Source organism: Zonotrichia albicollis, chromosome 6, assembly GCF_047830755.1.
Source record: "Zonotrichia albicollis isolate bZonAlb1 chromosome 6, bZonAlb1.hap1, whole genome shotgun sequence".
Taxonomy (NCBI): domain Eukaryota; kingdom Metazoa; phylum Chordata; class Aves; order Passeriformes; family Passerellidae; genus Zonotrichia; species Zonotrichia albicollis.
This window is the reverse complement of record NC_133824.1, coordinates 48309018-48324219: the sequence shown is the minus strand read 5'-3', so window position 1 is coordinate 48324219 and position 15202 is coordinate 48309018. Positions and strand designations below refer to the sequence as shown.

The 15202-nt window shown below is 64.5% G+C and overlaps 3 protein-coding genes across 8 annotated transcripts; all 3 read left to right on the top strand.

Annotated features, from left to right (window-relative positions):
- Positions 1-24: 24 nt before the first annotated feature.
- Positions 25-2253, top strand: TMEM109 (transmembrane protein 109). 2 transcript variants are annotated; one of them, XM_074543656.1, is made up of 4 exons: positions 25-161; positions 961-1188; positions 1280-1382; positions 1461-2253. In XM_074543656.1, the coding sequence occupies exons 2-4, from the start codon at positions 976-978 to the stop codon at positions 1829-1831; spliced, it is 687 nt and encodes a 228-aa protein (XP_074399757.1). In that variant the 5' UTR covers positions 25-161; positions 961-975; the 3' UTR covers positions 1832-2253. The 2 variants fall into 2 exon arrangements, with proteins under 2 accessions (XP_074399757.1, XP_026654627.1); XM_026798826.2 differs by lacking the exon at positions 25-161 and having other exon boundaries at positions 670-1188.
- Positions 2254-2788: 535 nt separating this feature from the next.
- Positions 2789-9026, top strand: TMEM132A (transmembrane protein 132A). The gene is made up of 11 exons (XM_074543654.1): positions 2789-3022; positions 3866-4074; positions 4150-4734; positions 4811-5166; positions 5549-5707; positions 5783-5975; positions 6046-6189; positions 6297-6499; positions 6736-7012; positions 7212-7403; positions 7484-9026. Exons 1-11 carry the CDS (start codon positions 2968-2970, stop codon positions 8555-8557), a joined length of 3447 nt encoding a protein of 1148 aa, XP_074399755.1. The 5' UTR covers positions 2789-2967; the 3' UTR covers positions 8558-9026.
- A 968-nt stretch (positions 9027-9994) lies between these two features.
- On the top strand, positions 9995-14045 carry CD6 (CD6 molecule). 5 transcript variants are annotated; one of them, XM_074542155.1, is made up of 12 exons: positions 9995-10171; positions 11367-11426; positions 11504-11827; positions 11896-12195; positions 12283-12354; positions 12452-12589; positions 12687-12809; positions 12894-12989; positions 13080-13160; positions 13256-13363; positions 13605-13763; positions 13845-14045. In XM_074542155.1, exons 1-12 carry the CDS (start codon positions 10117-10119, stop codon positions 13940-13942), a joined length of 1614 nt encoding a protein of 537 aa, XP_074398256.1. In that variant the 5' UTR covers positions 9995-10116; the 3' UTR covers positions 13943-14045. The 5 variants fall into 5 exon arrangements, with proteins under 5 accessions (XP_074398256.1, XP_074398255.1, XP_074398254.1 ...); XM_074542154.1 differs by having other exon boundaries at positions 11516-11827; positions 13605-14045; XM_074542153.1 differs by having other exon boundaries at positions 13605-14045.
- Positions 14046-15202: the final 1157 nt, after the last annotated feature.

The following is a 15202-nucleotide window of genomic DNA, read 5'->3' as shown; positions in this document are numbered from 1 at the left end:
GCGCTCCCCCCGCCGGCGGGAACGGCGCTTCCCGGCGTGCACCGCGCGCCACCGCCCGCCTCCGGCTGTTGCCATGGTGACCCCGCTCCCGGCATGCCCCGCGGCCCTCCCGGGAACTACAACTCCCGGCGTGCCCCGCGGCGGAGCCCAGGGAAGCCCCGGTGAGGGGGGGTCGGGGGGGACCCTGGGGTGGGGGGCGGAATTCGGGCAAAACTGGGGCAAATTTGGGGAAAGCTGGGAGGGAAACGGAGGGAGAATGGGCGGGGACGCTCCAGAGGGGGATAGGCGGGATGAGGGAGCCGCGGGGGGGGGTTCCTGGGGGGGATCCCGGGGGAACCGGGGGGATCCTGCGGAGTGGGGGGGGGATAGTGGGAGGTAGGTACAGAGGGGCCTGGGGGGATCCTGGGGGGATCCGAGGGATCCCGGACACCTCGGAGATGTGGGTGGGGTGCGCTCAGAGGGGTTTGGGGGTCCAGTGGGAATTGGGGAGATCCAGGGAAGTGCGGGGGGATTTTGGGGATCGTGGAGGGTGGAGGGCCCGGGGAGGGGGGGCGGGCACAGGGGCGATCGGGGGCTCCAGCGGAATGGGGGGAACTGGGCGGGGCTGGACACACTGGGACTGGGGATATCCCGGGGGGATTGGGGAGAAGTGGGGAGCAGGGGGGGTCTCGGGGGTGGCAGTGATGGCAGTGTCCCGTCCCGGAACACCCCGCTCCCTCCTTTGGGAAGGGGTGCCCCCCCTTCCCAGCCAGGCCCGGTGCCCTTGGCTGTGTCCCGCTGACTCTGGTCGATCCCAAAAATAGCCAGGACACCCAGGCCTGTGCCGAGGGGGGGCATGGAACTGGGCTGTGGGGCCTCAAGCCTCCCCTTCTGCTTGGGGCACCCCAAAACCAGCAGGTGGACCCCAAAACCAGCAGGGTTTCCTCTTCCCAGCACCCTCACGTGTCTCTTTCCCCACAGATCCCGGGTTCCAGGATGGGGAGTGCCGTGGGGCACCGGGCCCTGCTGGCCCTGCTGCTGTGGATCCCATTCCTCATGGGATCGGCGGGGGACGGAGCCAAGGGTGGCCCGGAGGGATTCAGGGGACACACCACCACCTCTGATGACTTCCTGCTCCGGCTGGGAAGATCCACTTGGGACACCCTGGAAAGCTGGGTGGGACACCAGCCCCTGCGGGTGGTGGCAGAGGTGGGATCCCCATTCCCAAACCTTCCCTGGAGCTCCTTGTGCAGGGGCACGGGACATTTTCCCACTCCCTTATCCCCATCCTTCCCTGCAGAGCCTCTCCACCACCCTGTGGATCGTTTCCTCTGGGATCTCAGCAGCCCTGAGCACGCTCTGTGGGATCCTGGGGGATCTCCTGGCCGCCTCCAGCATCAACGGTGAGTGGGGCTCACCCCGTGGGACAGCTCCTGCCCCCATTCCTGGCGCCACCGCTGACCCCCAGATCCCATTCCCAGGCCACCGGCTGGTCCGAACGGCAGCTCTGGCTCCCGGAGAAGTGCAGAGGGTGCTCCTGTGGGCCGTGGCCGCCCTGCTGGGATCCTGGGTGCTGACCCGGCTCCGAGGGCTGCTGCTCCCGCTGCTCCGTGGCCTGAAGCTTTTCTTCTTCCTGGGAGCCTTCCTGCACGTGGCCGCTTCCCAGGAGAGCCCCACGGTGCAGGCGGGAATGCTGCTGGGCCTGTGGCTGCTCTACACCTTCCTGGGCAGCCTGGTGGCATCCCCGGATCCCAGTGCCCGGCTGGATGCGGCCGTCAAGAGCCTGGAGTGGAAGGTGGAGGAGCTGCGGCGGCGCCAGAAGTTTGGGGGACCCCGGAACCGGGAGGATTGAGCCCCCCTGAAGCTTTCCCAAAGCTTGGCTCCACCATCCCAAGCATCCCAAGCATGTGTCCCCCCGCTCTGCTGAGCCCCCTGCACCCTCTGCTCTGCTTCCCAGTTCTCCCAGGGGTCCTGGGGGCCCCCCATCCCTCTGGGAGCACCCCAGAATCGGGGGCCGTGCCTTGCCACACGTGCCACAAGTGCCTTCACCCCAAAAGCCCCCACACGCCCCAAGAGTGGGAGAAGAGCTCCCACATTCCCTGCTCGCCAGGGATGTTGGCCCAGCCCAGCCGGCTTGGGGTGCGGAGGGGATCCCATTCCCCGTCCCGGGGGCTCTGCTTGTTTTGGGGTCCCCTCACTGTCAGGTTTTGGGTTTTAAGCTGCTTTTTAAACGGTTTTGATAATGTGGTTTGGAATAAAGACGGATTTATCCGGCCTGGCCCTGCTGCTTTCCCAGGGGAAGGTGGTCAGGCTCAAGCCGCCCCCCAGTCCATTCAGAGTGGAAGGCGAGGAGGAGGAAGAGGAGGAAGGTGGATCCCACCGCCCTCCAGCTGTTCCTGCTGTGCTTCCCACTCACTCCATGCCCCTCATCATGGATGTCCTTGTCCTTCCCATGTCCCCAGTGTCCCTTGTGAAACAGGGAAAGATGGATGGCAGCTGGGGAAAGAATTTCCACCCTCCTGCTCTGCTCCAGGGGTCTCCGTGTGGCCTGGGGTGTCCGGTGCTGGGTGCGGCTGGGAATGGGATCAGGAGCGAGGATTGGGATGGGGATGAGGAAGAGGATGAAGAGTAGAGATGGGGATGGGGAATGGGATGAGGGTCGGAATGGGGAGCAGGGATGGGAATGGGGAATGGGGTGAGGATGAGAATGGGGAGCAGGGCGGGGAATGGGGAGCAGGGCTGGGAATGGGGAGTGGGCTGGGAATGGGGAGTGGGATGGGAATGGGGAGCGGGCTGGGATGTGCGTCGGGCTGTGGAGCAGGAGCCGGAGCACCGGGCACGGCCGGGCTTTAGGACCCGGCGGGACGAGGCGGCGCCGGTGCCGGTCCCGCCCCGGCCCCATTGTCTCGGCGCGGGGGCGGAGGGACGGGAGGCACCGGCGGCACCGGCACCGGCGGCACCGGCGCACGGACCGAGCCCCCGCCGGCCATGGCCTCGGCGCCCCGGCTGGCGCTGCTGGCCGCCGCCCTGCTCTGCGCCCCGGGTAAGTGGGAACGGCACCGGGAAAGGCATCGGGAACGGCAGCTGGCACCAGGAACAGCACCGGGCACCGATTCCGACCCCGCTCCGCGCCCCTCCCGCCGTCCTGCCGGGATCCGCTCCCGCGTGGACCCGCAAGCCGGGTCGGTTCTCCCCTTTCCCCACGTTCGGGTCCCTCCGTTCCGCCGGGATCCAGAGAGCCGGAGCGACCTCACCCCCTCCTCCTTCTTCCCCGCGTTCCCCGGGATCCGCGCCCCCCATCCGCGGGATCCGTGCCCCCTCCACCGCCTGGGATCCCGCGGGGATCACCCGGGGAACGTTGGATCCACGGGGATCTCGAGGGGGGAATCTCCTCCCGGTCCCCACGGGAACCCGCCGCCCGAGGGGCTCCCCTTCCCCCCGGATCCCGGGATCTGCCTGGCCTCTCTCCCGCACGCCTGATCCCCTCGGTGGCATCAATTCCCGGCCGTGAGGAAGCCCTGCCCGGGCATCCAGGTGGGATCTGCTCCCTGTGGTGAGGGATCCCTTTGATCAGGGCACCTTGAGCCTGGATCCCACCCTGCAGGACACGGTTTTAACCCTCTCCCCAGTGGGGAATGCATTCCCACAGGGAGCAGCCAGGACTGGCGGAACCGAGTGGCCCCCCAGTCCTGATGCAGGGATGGGATAACCTCGGGACGGGATAACCCCGGGATGGGGGAGCCATGGCAGGGGTGACCTCAGAATGTGGTGGCCCAGGCAAGGGGTCACTCTGTGTGCTGCCACAAAGGTGGGCACAAAGACCCTCAGCTGCACATCCCATTCCCGCTGTGTCCCTGCGGGATGTGACACGTCCTTGTCCCTGCAGTGAGGGGTGACAGGGAGCCCCCAGATCCCGTGTTCCTGCCGGTGGAGCTGGAGGTCCTTGGGGTGCCCGAGTCCTACCGGCTGCAGAGGGTGGATCAGGACGTGGCCCCCAACTCTTCCTTGCACACCCGCTCCGAGACGTTCCTGCTGCTCCGTGCCGGATCCCAGCCCCTGTTCCAGGCCACCTACCCCCCGTTCAGCATTCGCCAGGTAACCAGGACTCCTGTGTCCCCTGGGCCACCCCAGGGTGTCCCGGCCCCCACCACCACCCTGGTGTCCTTACAGGAGGTGCCCACGGAGAGCGCTCCCAGCTCAGCTTGGGCCGTCCGTGCTGTGTCCCTGGAGAGCTCTGTGTCCCCTGCCGAGCCCGTGGCCCGTGTTCTCTTCCACCTGTATGGGCCCGACTGGATGCCTGGGAAGCAGGATCATGCCGGGGCCCGGAATCATCCCAAGGACTGGGACCATCCTGGGCTCTGGGATCACCCTGATGTCCGGGACCACCCTGGGGGTCAGGGTCACCCCAGGAACTGGGATCATCCCAGGGAGCAGGACCACCCTGGGGTCCGGGATCACCCCAGGAACTGGGATCACCCTGGAGATCATGACCGCCCCAGGGACCAGGACCACCCCGAGCAGCAGGATCACCATGGAGTCCGGGATCACCCCAAGGACCGGCACCACCCTGGGATCCACAATCACCCCAAGTACTGGGACCACCTCAAGGACCAGGACCACCATGAGCAGCAGGACCACCCTGGGAACTGGGATTCTTCAAGGGATTGGCATCACTCCAGAGCTCAGGATCTCCCCTGTGCCACCCTCCACGCTCATCACCGCGGGCGGGTGGCCCGGGGGACATGCCACTTGCAGGTCAGTGCCACCCTGGGGACCCTGGGGACCCACGGCTCCCCCCCAGCCTAATCCCGGGACCCCCTCTCCCCTGCAGGCCCCCCTGGGCGTGTGCGTGGTGGAGCTGGAGATCCCTCCACGCTGGTTCTCCTTGGGATCCCTCCATTCCCACCGGAGCCGCCGGCGTGATTCTGACCCCGCGGAGCCTCCGGAGCGCCCGGAGCTGGCTGAGCTGCACTACAGCGTGGGGGAGTGCGGGGCTCGGGAGCGGGAGGCTCCCAGATTCCTGGCAATGCTGGAGCTGCGGGCGGGAGAGCCGGAGCGGCGGCAGGAGGTGCGGCTGGACGAGAAGGTGCTGCTGCGTGTCCCCAACGTCCCCCTGCAGCCCGGGCAGCGCTTCACGGCCACCATCGCCCTGCGCCACAACTTCACCGCCGACAGCCTGACCCTGAGGTGACAGCGGGGACAACGGGGACACTGTTGGACACTATGTGACTCTGTGTGAAAGCGTGTGACAGTGTGTGACTGTGAGTGACACACTGTGACAGTGAACAACACTGTGTGACACTCTGTGACATTGTGTGGCAATTTGTGGCAGTATGCGAACATCTGATACCATGTGCACTGAGTGACATTGTGTGACAGTGTGACTGTGACACTGTGTGGCACCATCTGATACTGTGTGACATTGTGTGACACTGTGTGACAGCGAGTGACACCGAGCGATTGTGGGTGACTCTGTGGGACACCATCTGACACTGTGTGACACTGTTTTAACACCGTGTGACATTTTGGGGCATTGTGTGACACCATCTGACACTGTGTGACACCACAGGATCAAGGCCAAGAAGGGCCTGCAGGTGGTCTCCGCCCACCCCACAATTCCCAGCACCTGGAGCGTGCACCTGGAGCGTTCCCGTGGTCCCAAGCACTCCACGGCTGTGGTGACGTGCCGGCGGCTCGGGGACATCCCTGTCACTCCTGACAGCTCCAGGTAGGGAGTATCCCAATCCCCCATCCTGGTGGGAATTGTGGCTTGTTCCACCCTGATCCCGATGCGGTGCTGCAGGGTGTCCGAGCCGGCCGAGTTCCTGCACCTGGATGTGGCTGTGGAAAACGGGACGGGGGGGCTGGCGCCAGCACGGCCCCTCACGTGGCAGGTGGAGTATCCCGGCCAGGATCCCGAGGCACAGAAGGACAAACTGGTCTGGGAAATCCAGGTGTCGGAGCGGGACATCCGTGCCCTAGTCCCGCTGGTGCAGGTGGGTGTCCCCATCCCATTCCAGCCCTCCATCCTGCGGGAAGCGCCCCCTCATCCCACTATGCTTCCAGGAGCTGGAGATCCTGAACACGGCGCCGCTGACCGGGGTGCCCCGCGTTATCCCGGTCAAACTGGTGGCTGTGGAAGCAGGGGGTGCTGTGTCCGAGCTCACGGATCCCATAGGATGCGAATCCGCTGACAAGCAGGTGCTGCAGGTGAGTCCTGCTATCCCCTTGTTATCCCGCCTCACCTTGGGACATTCCCATGGAATTATCCCACCTCACCCTGGGACATTCCCATGGAATTCCACGTGCCCTTGCAGGTGTCGGATTCCTGCGACCTGGTGTTCGTGGGGGGCAAGGAGAGCCGAGGGGCGCGAGGCGCCCGCGTGGATTTCTGGGTGCGCCGGCTGCGGGCGGAGCTGAGCTTCTCCGTCTGGGCTCCGCTGCTCCCGCTCCGTGTCCAGCTGGGAGATCCCATCCTGGAGCAGCTCCGTGGCTGGAAAGTGCCCGGGGGGCCTGACAGGTGAGGCCTATGGAACGGGATGCTGGGGAAAGGGGGAGACGGGAATGGGGCTGGGACCTGACGTGTGGGGATGCATCAGTGAGCCCCCAACACACTCTTGTGTCCAGGGATTCTCGTCACCCTGTTGTGGAATCTCTGTCACCCTGTCCTGCAATCCCTATTCCCCTGTCCTTGGGGAACCCCTTGTCACCCCATCCCAGGACTCTCGTCACCCTGTCCCTGTCCCCTGTCCCCAGTGCCACGGTGGAGTCTGAGGACGCTGCAGAGGAGCCGGAGCGGCGGGCGCGGGGCTGCCGGCCCCAGTTCCAGCGCACGGCGCTCCGTGTCCTGGCACACTTTGTGGCCCACCCCCTGGATGGTGGCCGTCACCTGTCCTACCTGCCCAGCCCCGAGTGGCTCCTGGATGTCACCCACCTGGTGGCTGCCCGGACCCGTGTCCAGGACCCCCGCGTGGCCTCACTGGAGGCAGGGGCTGTGGTGGTGGGCCGGGAGCCTGGAGTCACCTCCGTGGAGGTAAATGGGGGTTGTCTGGGGGATCCTGGGAAGATGTGGGGGTGTGGGAAGGTTGCAGGGATGGAGCTGGGGGGCTGGAAATGATCCCAGTGGGAGCTGGGCAGGATACAGGGAGGGAGGGAACTGAGAGGCTGGCACAGGATGGGAAGAGGAAACAGTGGCTGTGAGGAATGTTGGGGGACTCACAAGCTGCTTCCAGGTGCGCTCCCCGCTCTCCGACTCCATCTTGGGGGAGCAGACACTGGTGGTTTCTGAGGAGAAGGTGACGGTGACGGAGCTCCGTGCCCAGGTGGTGGCTGGGCTCTCCTTGTCCCTGCGGACAGAGCCGGATCATCCTGGCGTGATCACCGCCACCGTCCTGGGGACACCCACACTACAGGCCCTCAAGCAGGTGAGACGGGTGGGGGGTGATTGACCCCAGCCTCCCTGGTGTCCCCCAAACCTCTGCCATCCCGCTTGTCATCCCACCAGGAAGCGACCCTGTCCATCTGGCTGTCCTTCTCCGACCACACGCTGGCCCCACTGGAGCTCTACGGGTGGCACGAGGTGGCCTTGACCGTGACGTCCCTGGACCGCGCCGTCGCCACCGTCAGGGGCTCCCCTGGGGTCCCCGCTGCCCACCCGTGGGTGGTGGCCGAGGGCCCGGGCCGGGGGGCCCTGCTCCAGCTCAGCCTGCACCCCCCGGATCCGTGCCGGCGTGGCCGGCACCGCGCGGCCGCCCTGGCCAGCGGCACGGCCTGGCTCGAGGTGGGGGTCCCCTCTCCCGGGAGCCCCCGGCCCTTCCCGCGGGCCGAGGGCGCCATGTCCGGGGAAGCGGTGACCGTGGGACAGAGGGACCCCGCGGGCGTGGGGCCAGCCGCCACCAAGCTCCAGGGGTCTTCCTCGGAGGAGGAGGACGAGGAGGAAGGCTACGGACGCAACCGTGCCGGCATGGAAGAGGAGGAGGAAGATGAGGAGGAGATAGTGAAGGCTCCGGAGCGGGTGACTGACCTGGAAATCGGGATGTACGTGCTCCTGGGAGTGTTCTGCCTCGCCATCTTCATCTTCCTCGTCAACTGCATCTTCTTCGTGCTCCGCTACCAGCAGAAGGAGCTGCCCGAGCCGGGCGGGGCCCCCTCGGCCTCACAGCCCCACAACTGGGTCTGGCTGGGCACCGACCAGGAGGAGCTGAGCCGGCAGCTGGATCGGCAGCAGCTGGACCGGCCGCAGCCGGATCGCCGGCAGCCGGAGCCCCCGGCATCCCCGGGCCCCCCCTGCGGCTGCGGGGGCCCCCCGGGCTCCGGCGAGGACGGGGCTCCCCCCGGCTCCCCGGCCCCGCCGCCCCGCAAGGAGGGCTCGGCCCCGGGGGGCGGCCGCAGGAAGCGGGTGGAGTTTGTCACCTTCGGGCCCCCCCGCGTCCCCGAGGAGCCGCCCCCGGCCGCCCCCCACGTCCAGTCCATCCTGGTGGCCAGCGAGGACGACATCCGCTGGGTGTGCGAGGACATGGGGCTGCGGGATCCCGAGGAGCTCCGGAGCTACATGGAGAGGATCCGCGGCAGCTCCTGACCCCGAAGGGCGACTCCCGGACCCCCCAATTCCCGGGCAAACCAGTAAGGGCCCGACCTCCTCCCCGTGCCGTGCTGGGGGGACACCGACCCCCCTTCCTGGCGGGTTGGGCCGGGGACCACTGGTGGCCTCCTGGGACCACCCCGAGGTGCCCCCAGAGGTGAGGGGGGGGTCTCCCAGCCCTGTCCTTACAGGGGCTGGATCCCGGCGGCACCAGGGAGGAATTTGGGATGCTCTTACTGCTTTGGGTCTCATTGCGACATGGTGTTCATAGTGGTGATGATGATGGTGGTGATGATTCCTGTGGTCTGATCCCGGGGAGGATCCCGTATCCCCCCACCTTCACCCCGGCCACGCATCCGTTTTGTACACATTTTTTATCGGGAATGCCCGGGAAGTGGCTGCCAGGGGCTGGTATTTATGGAAAATTTTTAATTCTGACGTTGTTACAAAAATAAAGTATTTAAAAAAAAACAATTGGGATTCTCCTCTGTGCTGTCTCCTGTGATCCTGACAGCGGGTCCCACCCTGCCCCCATGGCACTGCCAGGCTCCTGGGAATGGGCACATGCCCTTGACCTTGGCTCCACGTGGGAGCTGGTCACGGGATTGGATCCAGGGCTGGGCCTGGCTGTGGCCCAGCTGGGGTCACCTTGGGATAAGGCATCTCCTTCCTCCCTTTCCTGCCATCTTCCTCCTCCACCTTTCCAACCCCAACACCAGCCTGGTACTGCATGTCCCCAACATTCCCCTCAGCACCTCCCTATATTAGTACCCACGGGGATTCCCACTCTTCCAGCTTCCCAGTAAGTCCCAGCAATCCCAGGACACCCTGGGTAACAGCAGGAGATCCCACCACCCCATCACCCTGCTCCCAGCTTCCCCAAACTTCCCAAAACCCTTCTGAGATGGGGTGACTGGAGTCCTGACCCCCTTCCCAGCATCCTGGGTCCCCGGGTGTCCAGCTGGATCCCAGCCCTCACCCATGGTGGGGATCAATGTCTCCTGGGATGCCCCACCTCCCATCTGTGGAAATTTCAGCCTTACCCCTCACCTAATATTCCTGGAGGGTTCTGGGGTGATCCTGCATGTGCTGGAAGACGCTCAGGATGTGGAGCTGCAGGTGACTGACTCCAAAAAACAGGGAGGAGAGGGGAATTCCTGGCTCTTCATCACTCCATAGTTCTCCCACACCTCAGGAGGCCCCGAGCCCCCTGTGCCACCACCCCAAATCCACGACCCAGAGGCACAAACGAGCTGTGGATCACCATGACTCCACCAGATCTGTGTCCCCCGTGCTGGGAGCAGCAGACCCACGGGGTTCCCATGCCCCGGAGGGTCTCTGGGCTCCCCAAAACCCTGCTTCCTCCCCGCCAGGGCAGGATGGAGCCACCCCATCACCTCCTCCACCCCAGAGCACTGAGTCGGCTTCCTGCCCACCGCCACAGTCCCGGAGCTGCCGGAGCACGGGGGCACGGCCGAGCCACGTCCCCAGGCTGCTGAGAGGGGGACCCCCGGATCCCAGAGCCCTGAATCCCATGGGGATGCCCCGCTGATGGCATGGGGGGGCTCTGCCTGCTCTTGGTGGCTCTCTCTGCCGTGACACCTGCACGAGGTACGTCACTGTCCCCATCCTGGCCCTTGCCGTCGCTCTCTTGGGACCTTGGGGTGGTGGAGCCACGGATTTGGGGGTTGGGGACCTGCCACCTCCCTGGGATGGGGAGCACTGGGGGTCCTGGGGGGTCCCCAACAGGGGTGTCAGTGGTGGAGGATGCTGCCCCTCAACGCACTCAGAGGGAAAGGGATGCCCTGAAAGGATGTCCTAAGGCTTGGGGATTCTCCTAAATGTTAAGGTCCCCTTGGATCCCCCAAAAAGCACCCTGGGAACCCCTAGAAGAGGAGCCTAAGCCCCTAAAGGTGCTCTCAGAGCCATCTCACCTACAATCCCTTCAGGAACAGGAGGACACTCAGGGCCTGAAGCCCATCCTGTCTCACATGTACCCCCTGGATGGTTTTGGGATGTGATGCCACCTGTCCTCCCCACCCTGGCAGGATTTGGGATTGTTCGGTTGCCAAAATGTCTGCCAGGAGCTGCTTCGAGGCCTCCCATTGATCAGGAAATGGCCCCATCACCCCATCACCCCATTTCCGCCCTCGTCACACCCCCATCCCCACCTGGGGCAGCTCATTCCCACCTTCTCCCCTCATCCCTGGCCTTTTCCTTGAACATTGTAACCCCAATCCACACTGCACCAGCTCTGGTGGCTCTTCCCAGGATTCCCACCCAAGCAGCCCCAGTAGATCCCACCCCACCCAAGTGGATGCCTCACTTCTGGGGCTGAATCCTTCCCCCCGGAGGAGCCAAATGGGGCATTTTTAGGGATAACTGGATCATCCACTCACCTGTAGCTCTGGAATGGGTGTAGGCAGGTGGGTACAGACAGGTCCAGCCCCTCTGTGTCTGCAGGGATGAACCAGAAGGCGGGAACAACACCGATGCAGGATGACAACCCAAATTTCAGTTCTTCCACCACTGAGTCGTGTCCCAGTATTCCCATATTTAAGGTCAAATTCTCCCAGCAGATCCCACACCAGGATTTAGCCCTGAGAAACATCCTGGGGCACACAGGGATTGATTTTTGGGATGCAACACTTCTGTGACTTTGCCAGAGCCCGGGGGGATTCCTGCTGTGCCACTCGCAGCTGGGAGAATCCTCTTGGCCCCATTTTGGTGGGTTTGGGATGCACCTTTCCAAACTGGGAGTCCTGGGGGGCTCAGCTCCTCATTCCTGTGTCCTTTCTCCCCACAGTCCCCACAGAAACGACGGAACCTCCCAGCACTCCGGCAGGGAACACCTCAGTGACACCGGGTGAGTGTGGGAGGGTGAGGGACATCCCTACACCCACTTTTCAGGATTCTGGGATGACACCAGCTCACTCTTCCCAGTTCCTCTCCCAGCTCCCAGAGCGCTGCGGCTGGCGGGCGGCCGGAGCCGCTGTGAGGGCCGTGTGGAGCTGGAGCAGGAGGGGACGTGGGGCACGGTGTGTGACGATGGCTGGGACATTGCCGACGCCGACGTCGTGTGCCACCAGCTGCGGTGCGGCCGCGCCGTGAGAGCCCCCGGCAACGCCGCCTTCGGCCGCGGGCACGGCCCCATCCTCCGGGATGACGTGGGATGCCAGGGGCATGAGCGGCACCTCTGGGAATGTCCGGCCACCACGACGGAGCACGACTGCAGCCACAAGGAGGACGCCGGCGTGGTTTGCTCAGGTGGGTTTGGAACATTCCAGAGCTGGGGGTGCCAATGGCGCATCCTCACCGCCGCGCTCTTCCCGCAGAGCACCAGGAGTGGCGGCTCTCCGGAGGCCGGGATGCGTGTGCCGGCAGGGTGGAGGTGTTTTTCCGAGGCACCTGGAGCACGGTGTGTAACAGCACGTGGTACGACACGGAGGCCGCGGTGCTGTGCCGGTCGCTGGGATGCGGGGATGTGCTCCAGCGGCTGGCCTTCCCACACACGCTGCCCGGGAAGATGACATACATGTGCGGGAGCCTGCAGCCCTCGCTGGCACAGTGCCACTGGACCTTCAACAAATCCGCGCCCTGTTACCAATCCGGGGCTGCCGGGGTCATCTGCAATGGTACCGCATCCTTCCCGATGGGATCTGAGGCACGGCCTGAGTCCGGCTCGCTCCCAAGCATCTGATTTCTGTTCCTGCCCTTTCCAGGCTCCCAGGGTTTGGAGATGCCAACGCCCACAGTGGCTGAGGTGACGCCCAGGAATGTCACTGCCCTGCAGGGTGAGTGTCCGAGCCCTCGGCCATTCCCTGGGATCAGGGTACAATTCCCAGGAGGTAAGATTCCTGTGGGATGAGCTGTGTCCATTCTCTGTTCCAGCCGAGGAGGGGACCCCGACCCCGGGGACACCACTGGTGGACAGTCTCCTCTTTATCCTGTGCCTGGTGCTGGGCGCGCTGCTCCTGCTCTCCGTGCTGGCCTTTTCCACTGCCCTGCTGAGGCTGAGGAAGAGGAGTGGTAAGGAATTCTGGATTTGGACATGGAACTGGGACACAATCCCCACTTTTTGGGCTCAGCTGAGCCATGGAGTGTGTGCATCCTGTTGTCCCCACAGCCATGTCCTCCTTGGGAACTCCCATGCCAGTCCTGGTGACCCACAGCTCCCAGAGCCCCAACGCACCCTCCGGGATCTCCAACGACTACAGGCAGGCTCCCACCAGCCTTCCCAAAGGATCAGGTGGGTCTGGCAGGTCCCCCCAGGGGCTGTGGGGCCAGAGGTGCCAGCTGGTGACAGATGCCACATCCCCTTGTCACCCCCCAGACTGTCTGGTCAAAGGCATTTCCAAGGATTCTGATTCCGACTCGGAATATTATGAGTTCAGCAGCAAGCCTCCCATCGCCCTGTCCACCTTCTACAGTGAGCATCCCGCTTTCTCTGGGATCCCTGAGGCCCTGTCCTGGGATCCCTGTCACCCAGGATGTTCCCACCCCTCTGCCCTTCCCACAGACTCCCTGCGCCGGCATCCCAGGGAGGATCTCCTCCCTCCGAGACCCAGCCAGGACAGGATGGAGCCATTCCCTGTGGATGGTATGGCACAAGGGGGGTCTATCCCATGGATGGAAGGGTAGCCATGCCCTCTTCCAATCTCTTTGTTACCACATTTGATGCCCTTGTTCCCACAGAGCTGGCCAGGCCGGGCCCCCCACTCCGCAGCTCCTCCAGCTCATCCTCATCCATGGAGCCCTATTGGAATGGCAGCATTCCCCCCCCTGTCCACGGCTACAGCACAGGTGGGAAGTGTGGGAGCAGGGATGGGGAGACCCCAATGATGGGATAAAGGGATGCAGAGACCACAGGGATGGGGAGGAAACGGGGGTTCAGGGACCCCAAGCAGAGGAGCAGGGATGGGAGCAGGGATAGAGGGACCCCAGGGATGGGAAGATGGATGGGTTCAGCCTCAGTGAGGAAATGGGATCCCAGGGAGTGGGAGCAGGGCTGGGCAGTGCCAGTCAGTGACTCTGCTCTTCCCAGCGCCCCCAGCTCCCCCGGCAGCGCCCTCCCAGCCCTGGGCACCTGCGGCTCCGGCAGATCCTGATCCCGATCCCAACGGCAGCTCCAGCACCTCCTCGGGGGAGTGGTACGAGAACGTGCAGGAGAGGGAGCCCCCCGGAGACCCCTCCTCACATCCAGGTGAGGATCCTGCGCTGGAGATGGGGCACACGGGGAGTTCCAGGCATTCCCAAATCCTCCTGACGGGTTCTGTCTCTGCAGGCTGGTCAGATCCGTCCTATCCCTCGGGGGAACACGGGGAGGATCCCGACTTTTCCGAGGGCAGCGACTACGACGACATCCAGGACTCTGCCTACTGAGCCTGCCCCACCACTCCAGAGGCCGAATCTCCTGGAATTCTCCAGCTTTCTCCTCCAGAATTCTCCAGCCATCTCCTCTGTGCTGTCATTAAAAGCTTTTCCCACCGTGTCCCTTGTCCATAGGGGTGTCACCAGCCCCGCAGTGAGGCTGGGCCACCAAGTGCTCCCACTCGTCCACTAAGTGACACAGACATGGCCAAATATCCCACTCCCAGCCCACAGGAGCTGGGAAGGGGGAGGCAGGGCCCTGATCCAGCTCCATGGCACCAGGGGTGGAAATTAAACTGCAGGAAGGGCGGGCATGGAAGCCCCATGTGTCCCCCCAGAGCTTGCCCACACCCTTCTGGGACAGTCCCCATCCCGGGAACATGCTGCCCATAATTCCTGTCCAGGAAGGCTCCAGGGATGCTGGAAGGGAAGCCACTGAGGTGCCACCCCAAACCCATGGGATGGTGCCCTGTGAGGGTGGGATACAGACCCCAAACCCTTCAGCATCTCCCAATCCATCCATATCCCAGTGAGAAGCTGGAGCCAAGCACCATCCCAGCTTTGGGATTTGGGGTGCTCCCAGCTGGGAGGGGGCACAGCACCCACCCATCACCCCGGGACTGGGACCCCTCTGCCCCTCTTCCCACCACCCATCCCATCCCATCCCATCCCATCCCATCCCATCCCATCCCATCCCATCCCATCCCATCCCATCCCATCCCATCCCATCCCATCCCATCCCACGCCGGCTGCTCCCGCCCCGGCCCTGCCGTCAGATTTCTGCCTCCCCGGGGAGCAGGTCGGGGTTCAGCTGCACCCCAAGTGGAAAATGTGGCCCCCCCACATCCTCCAGCTGTTTGTGAGCGAGAGGCCCCGCACAAAGGAGCCGCAACAACGGAGGAAATCCCAAAATAGCAGCAAAACCCCGACAAAGGGTACGGCGAGGCGCGGGCTGCGAGCGCAGCGGGCACGGGGGGTGCCCCAGCCCTGCTCCGGGTGCCGGGGGGCTGGGAGGGAGGTGATGGTGCCGGGATCGCTGGGACTGGGGCATGGAAAAGCCTGGAGGGATCGATGAATTGCGGGGGGTCCTGATGCCCTGGAGGGGTCCCAAAATTCAGGGTGTGGATGCACTGAATGGGATCCCGATGTGCAGAGGGGTAGTAGAGTCCTGAGGGTGCTGATTCCCGGGAGGGCAGCAATTCCCTGGGGATAACAAAGCCCTGGAAGGTACCAAAGCCCTGGGGGGCACCAATTCCCTGGGGATACCAACAT

Bases quoted from the DNA above. Each gene is read 5' to 3' on its own strand.
- TMEM132A (XM_074543654.1), top strand. From the start codon at position 2,968: ATGGCCTCGGCGCCCCGGCTGGCGCTGCTGGCCGCCGCCCTGCTCTGC. The intron at 5,167-5,548 runs GTGACAGCGGGG...GTGACACCACAG, and splicing joins GCCGACAGCCTGACCCTGAG to GATCAAGGCCAAGAAGGGCC. The intron at 6,190-6,296 runs GTGAGTCCTGCT...GTGCCCTTGCAG, and splicing joins CTGACAAGCAGGTGCTGCAG to GTGTCGGATTCCTGCGACCT.
- CD6 (XM_074542153.1), top strand. From the start codon at position 10,117: ATGGGGGGGCTCTGCCTGCTCTTGGTGGCTCTCTCTGCCGTGACACCT. The intron at 12,196-12,282 runs GTACCGCATCCT...TGCCCTTTCCAG, and splicing joins TGCCGGGGTCATCTGCAATG to GCTCCCAGGGTTTGGAGATG. The intron at 12,590-12,686 runs GTAAGGAATTCT...TTGTCCCCACAG, and splicing joins GAGGCTGAGGAAGAGGAGTG to CCATGTCCTCCTTGGGAACT.
- TMEM109 (XM_074543656.1), top strand. From the start codon at position 976: ATGGGGAGTGCCGTGGGGCACCGGGCCCTGCTGGCCCTGCTGCTGTGG. The intron at 1,189-1,279 runs GTGGGATCCCCA...CCTTCCCTGCAG, and splicing joins CCCTGCGGGTGGTGGCAGAG to AGCCTCTCCACCACCCTGTG. The intron at 1,383-1,460 runs GTGAGTGGGGCT...TCCCATTCCCAG, and splicing joins GGCCGCCTCCAGCATCAACG to GCCACCGGCTGGTCCGAACG.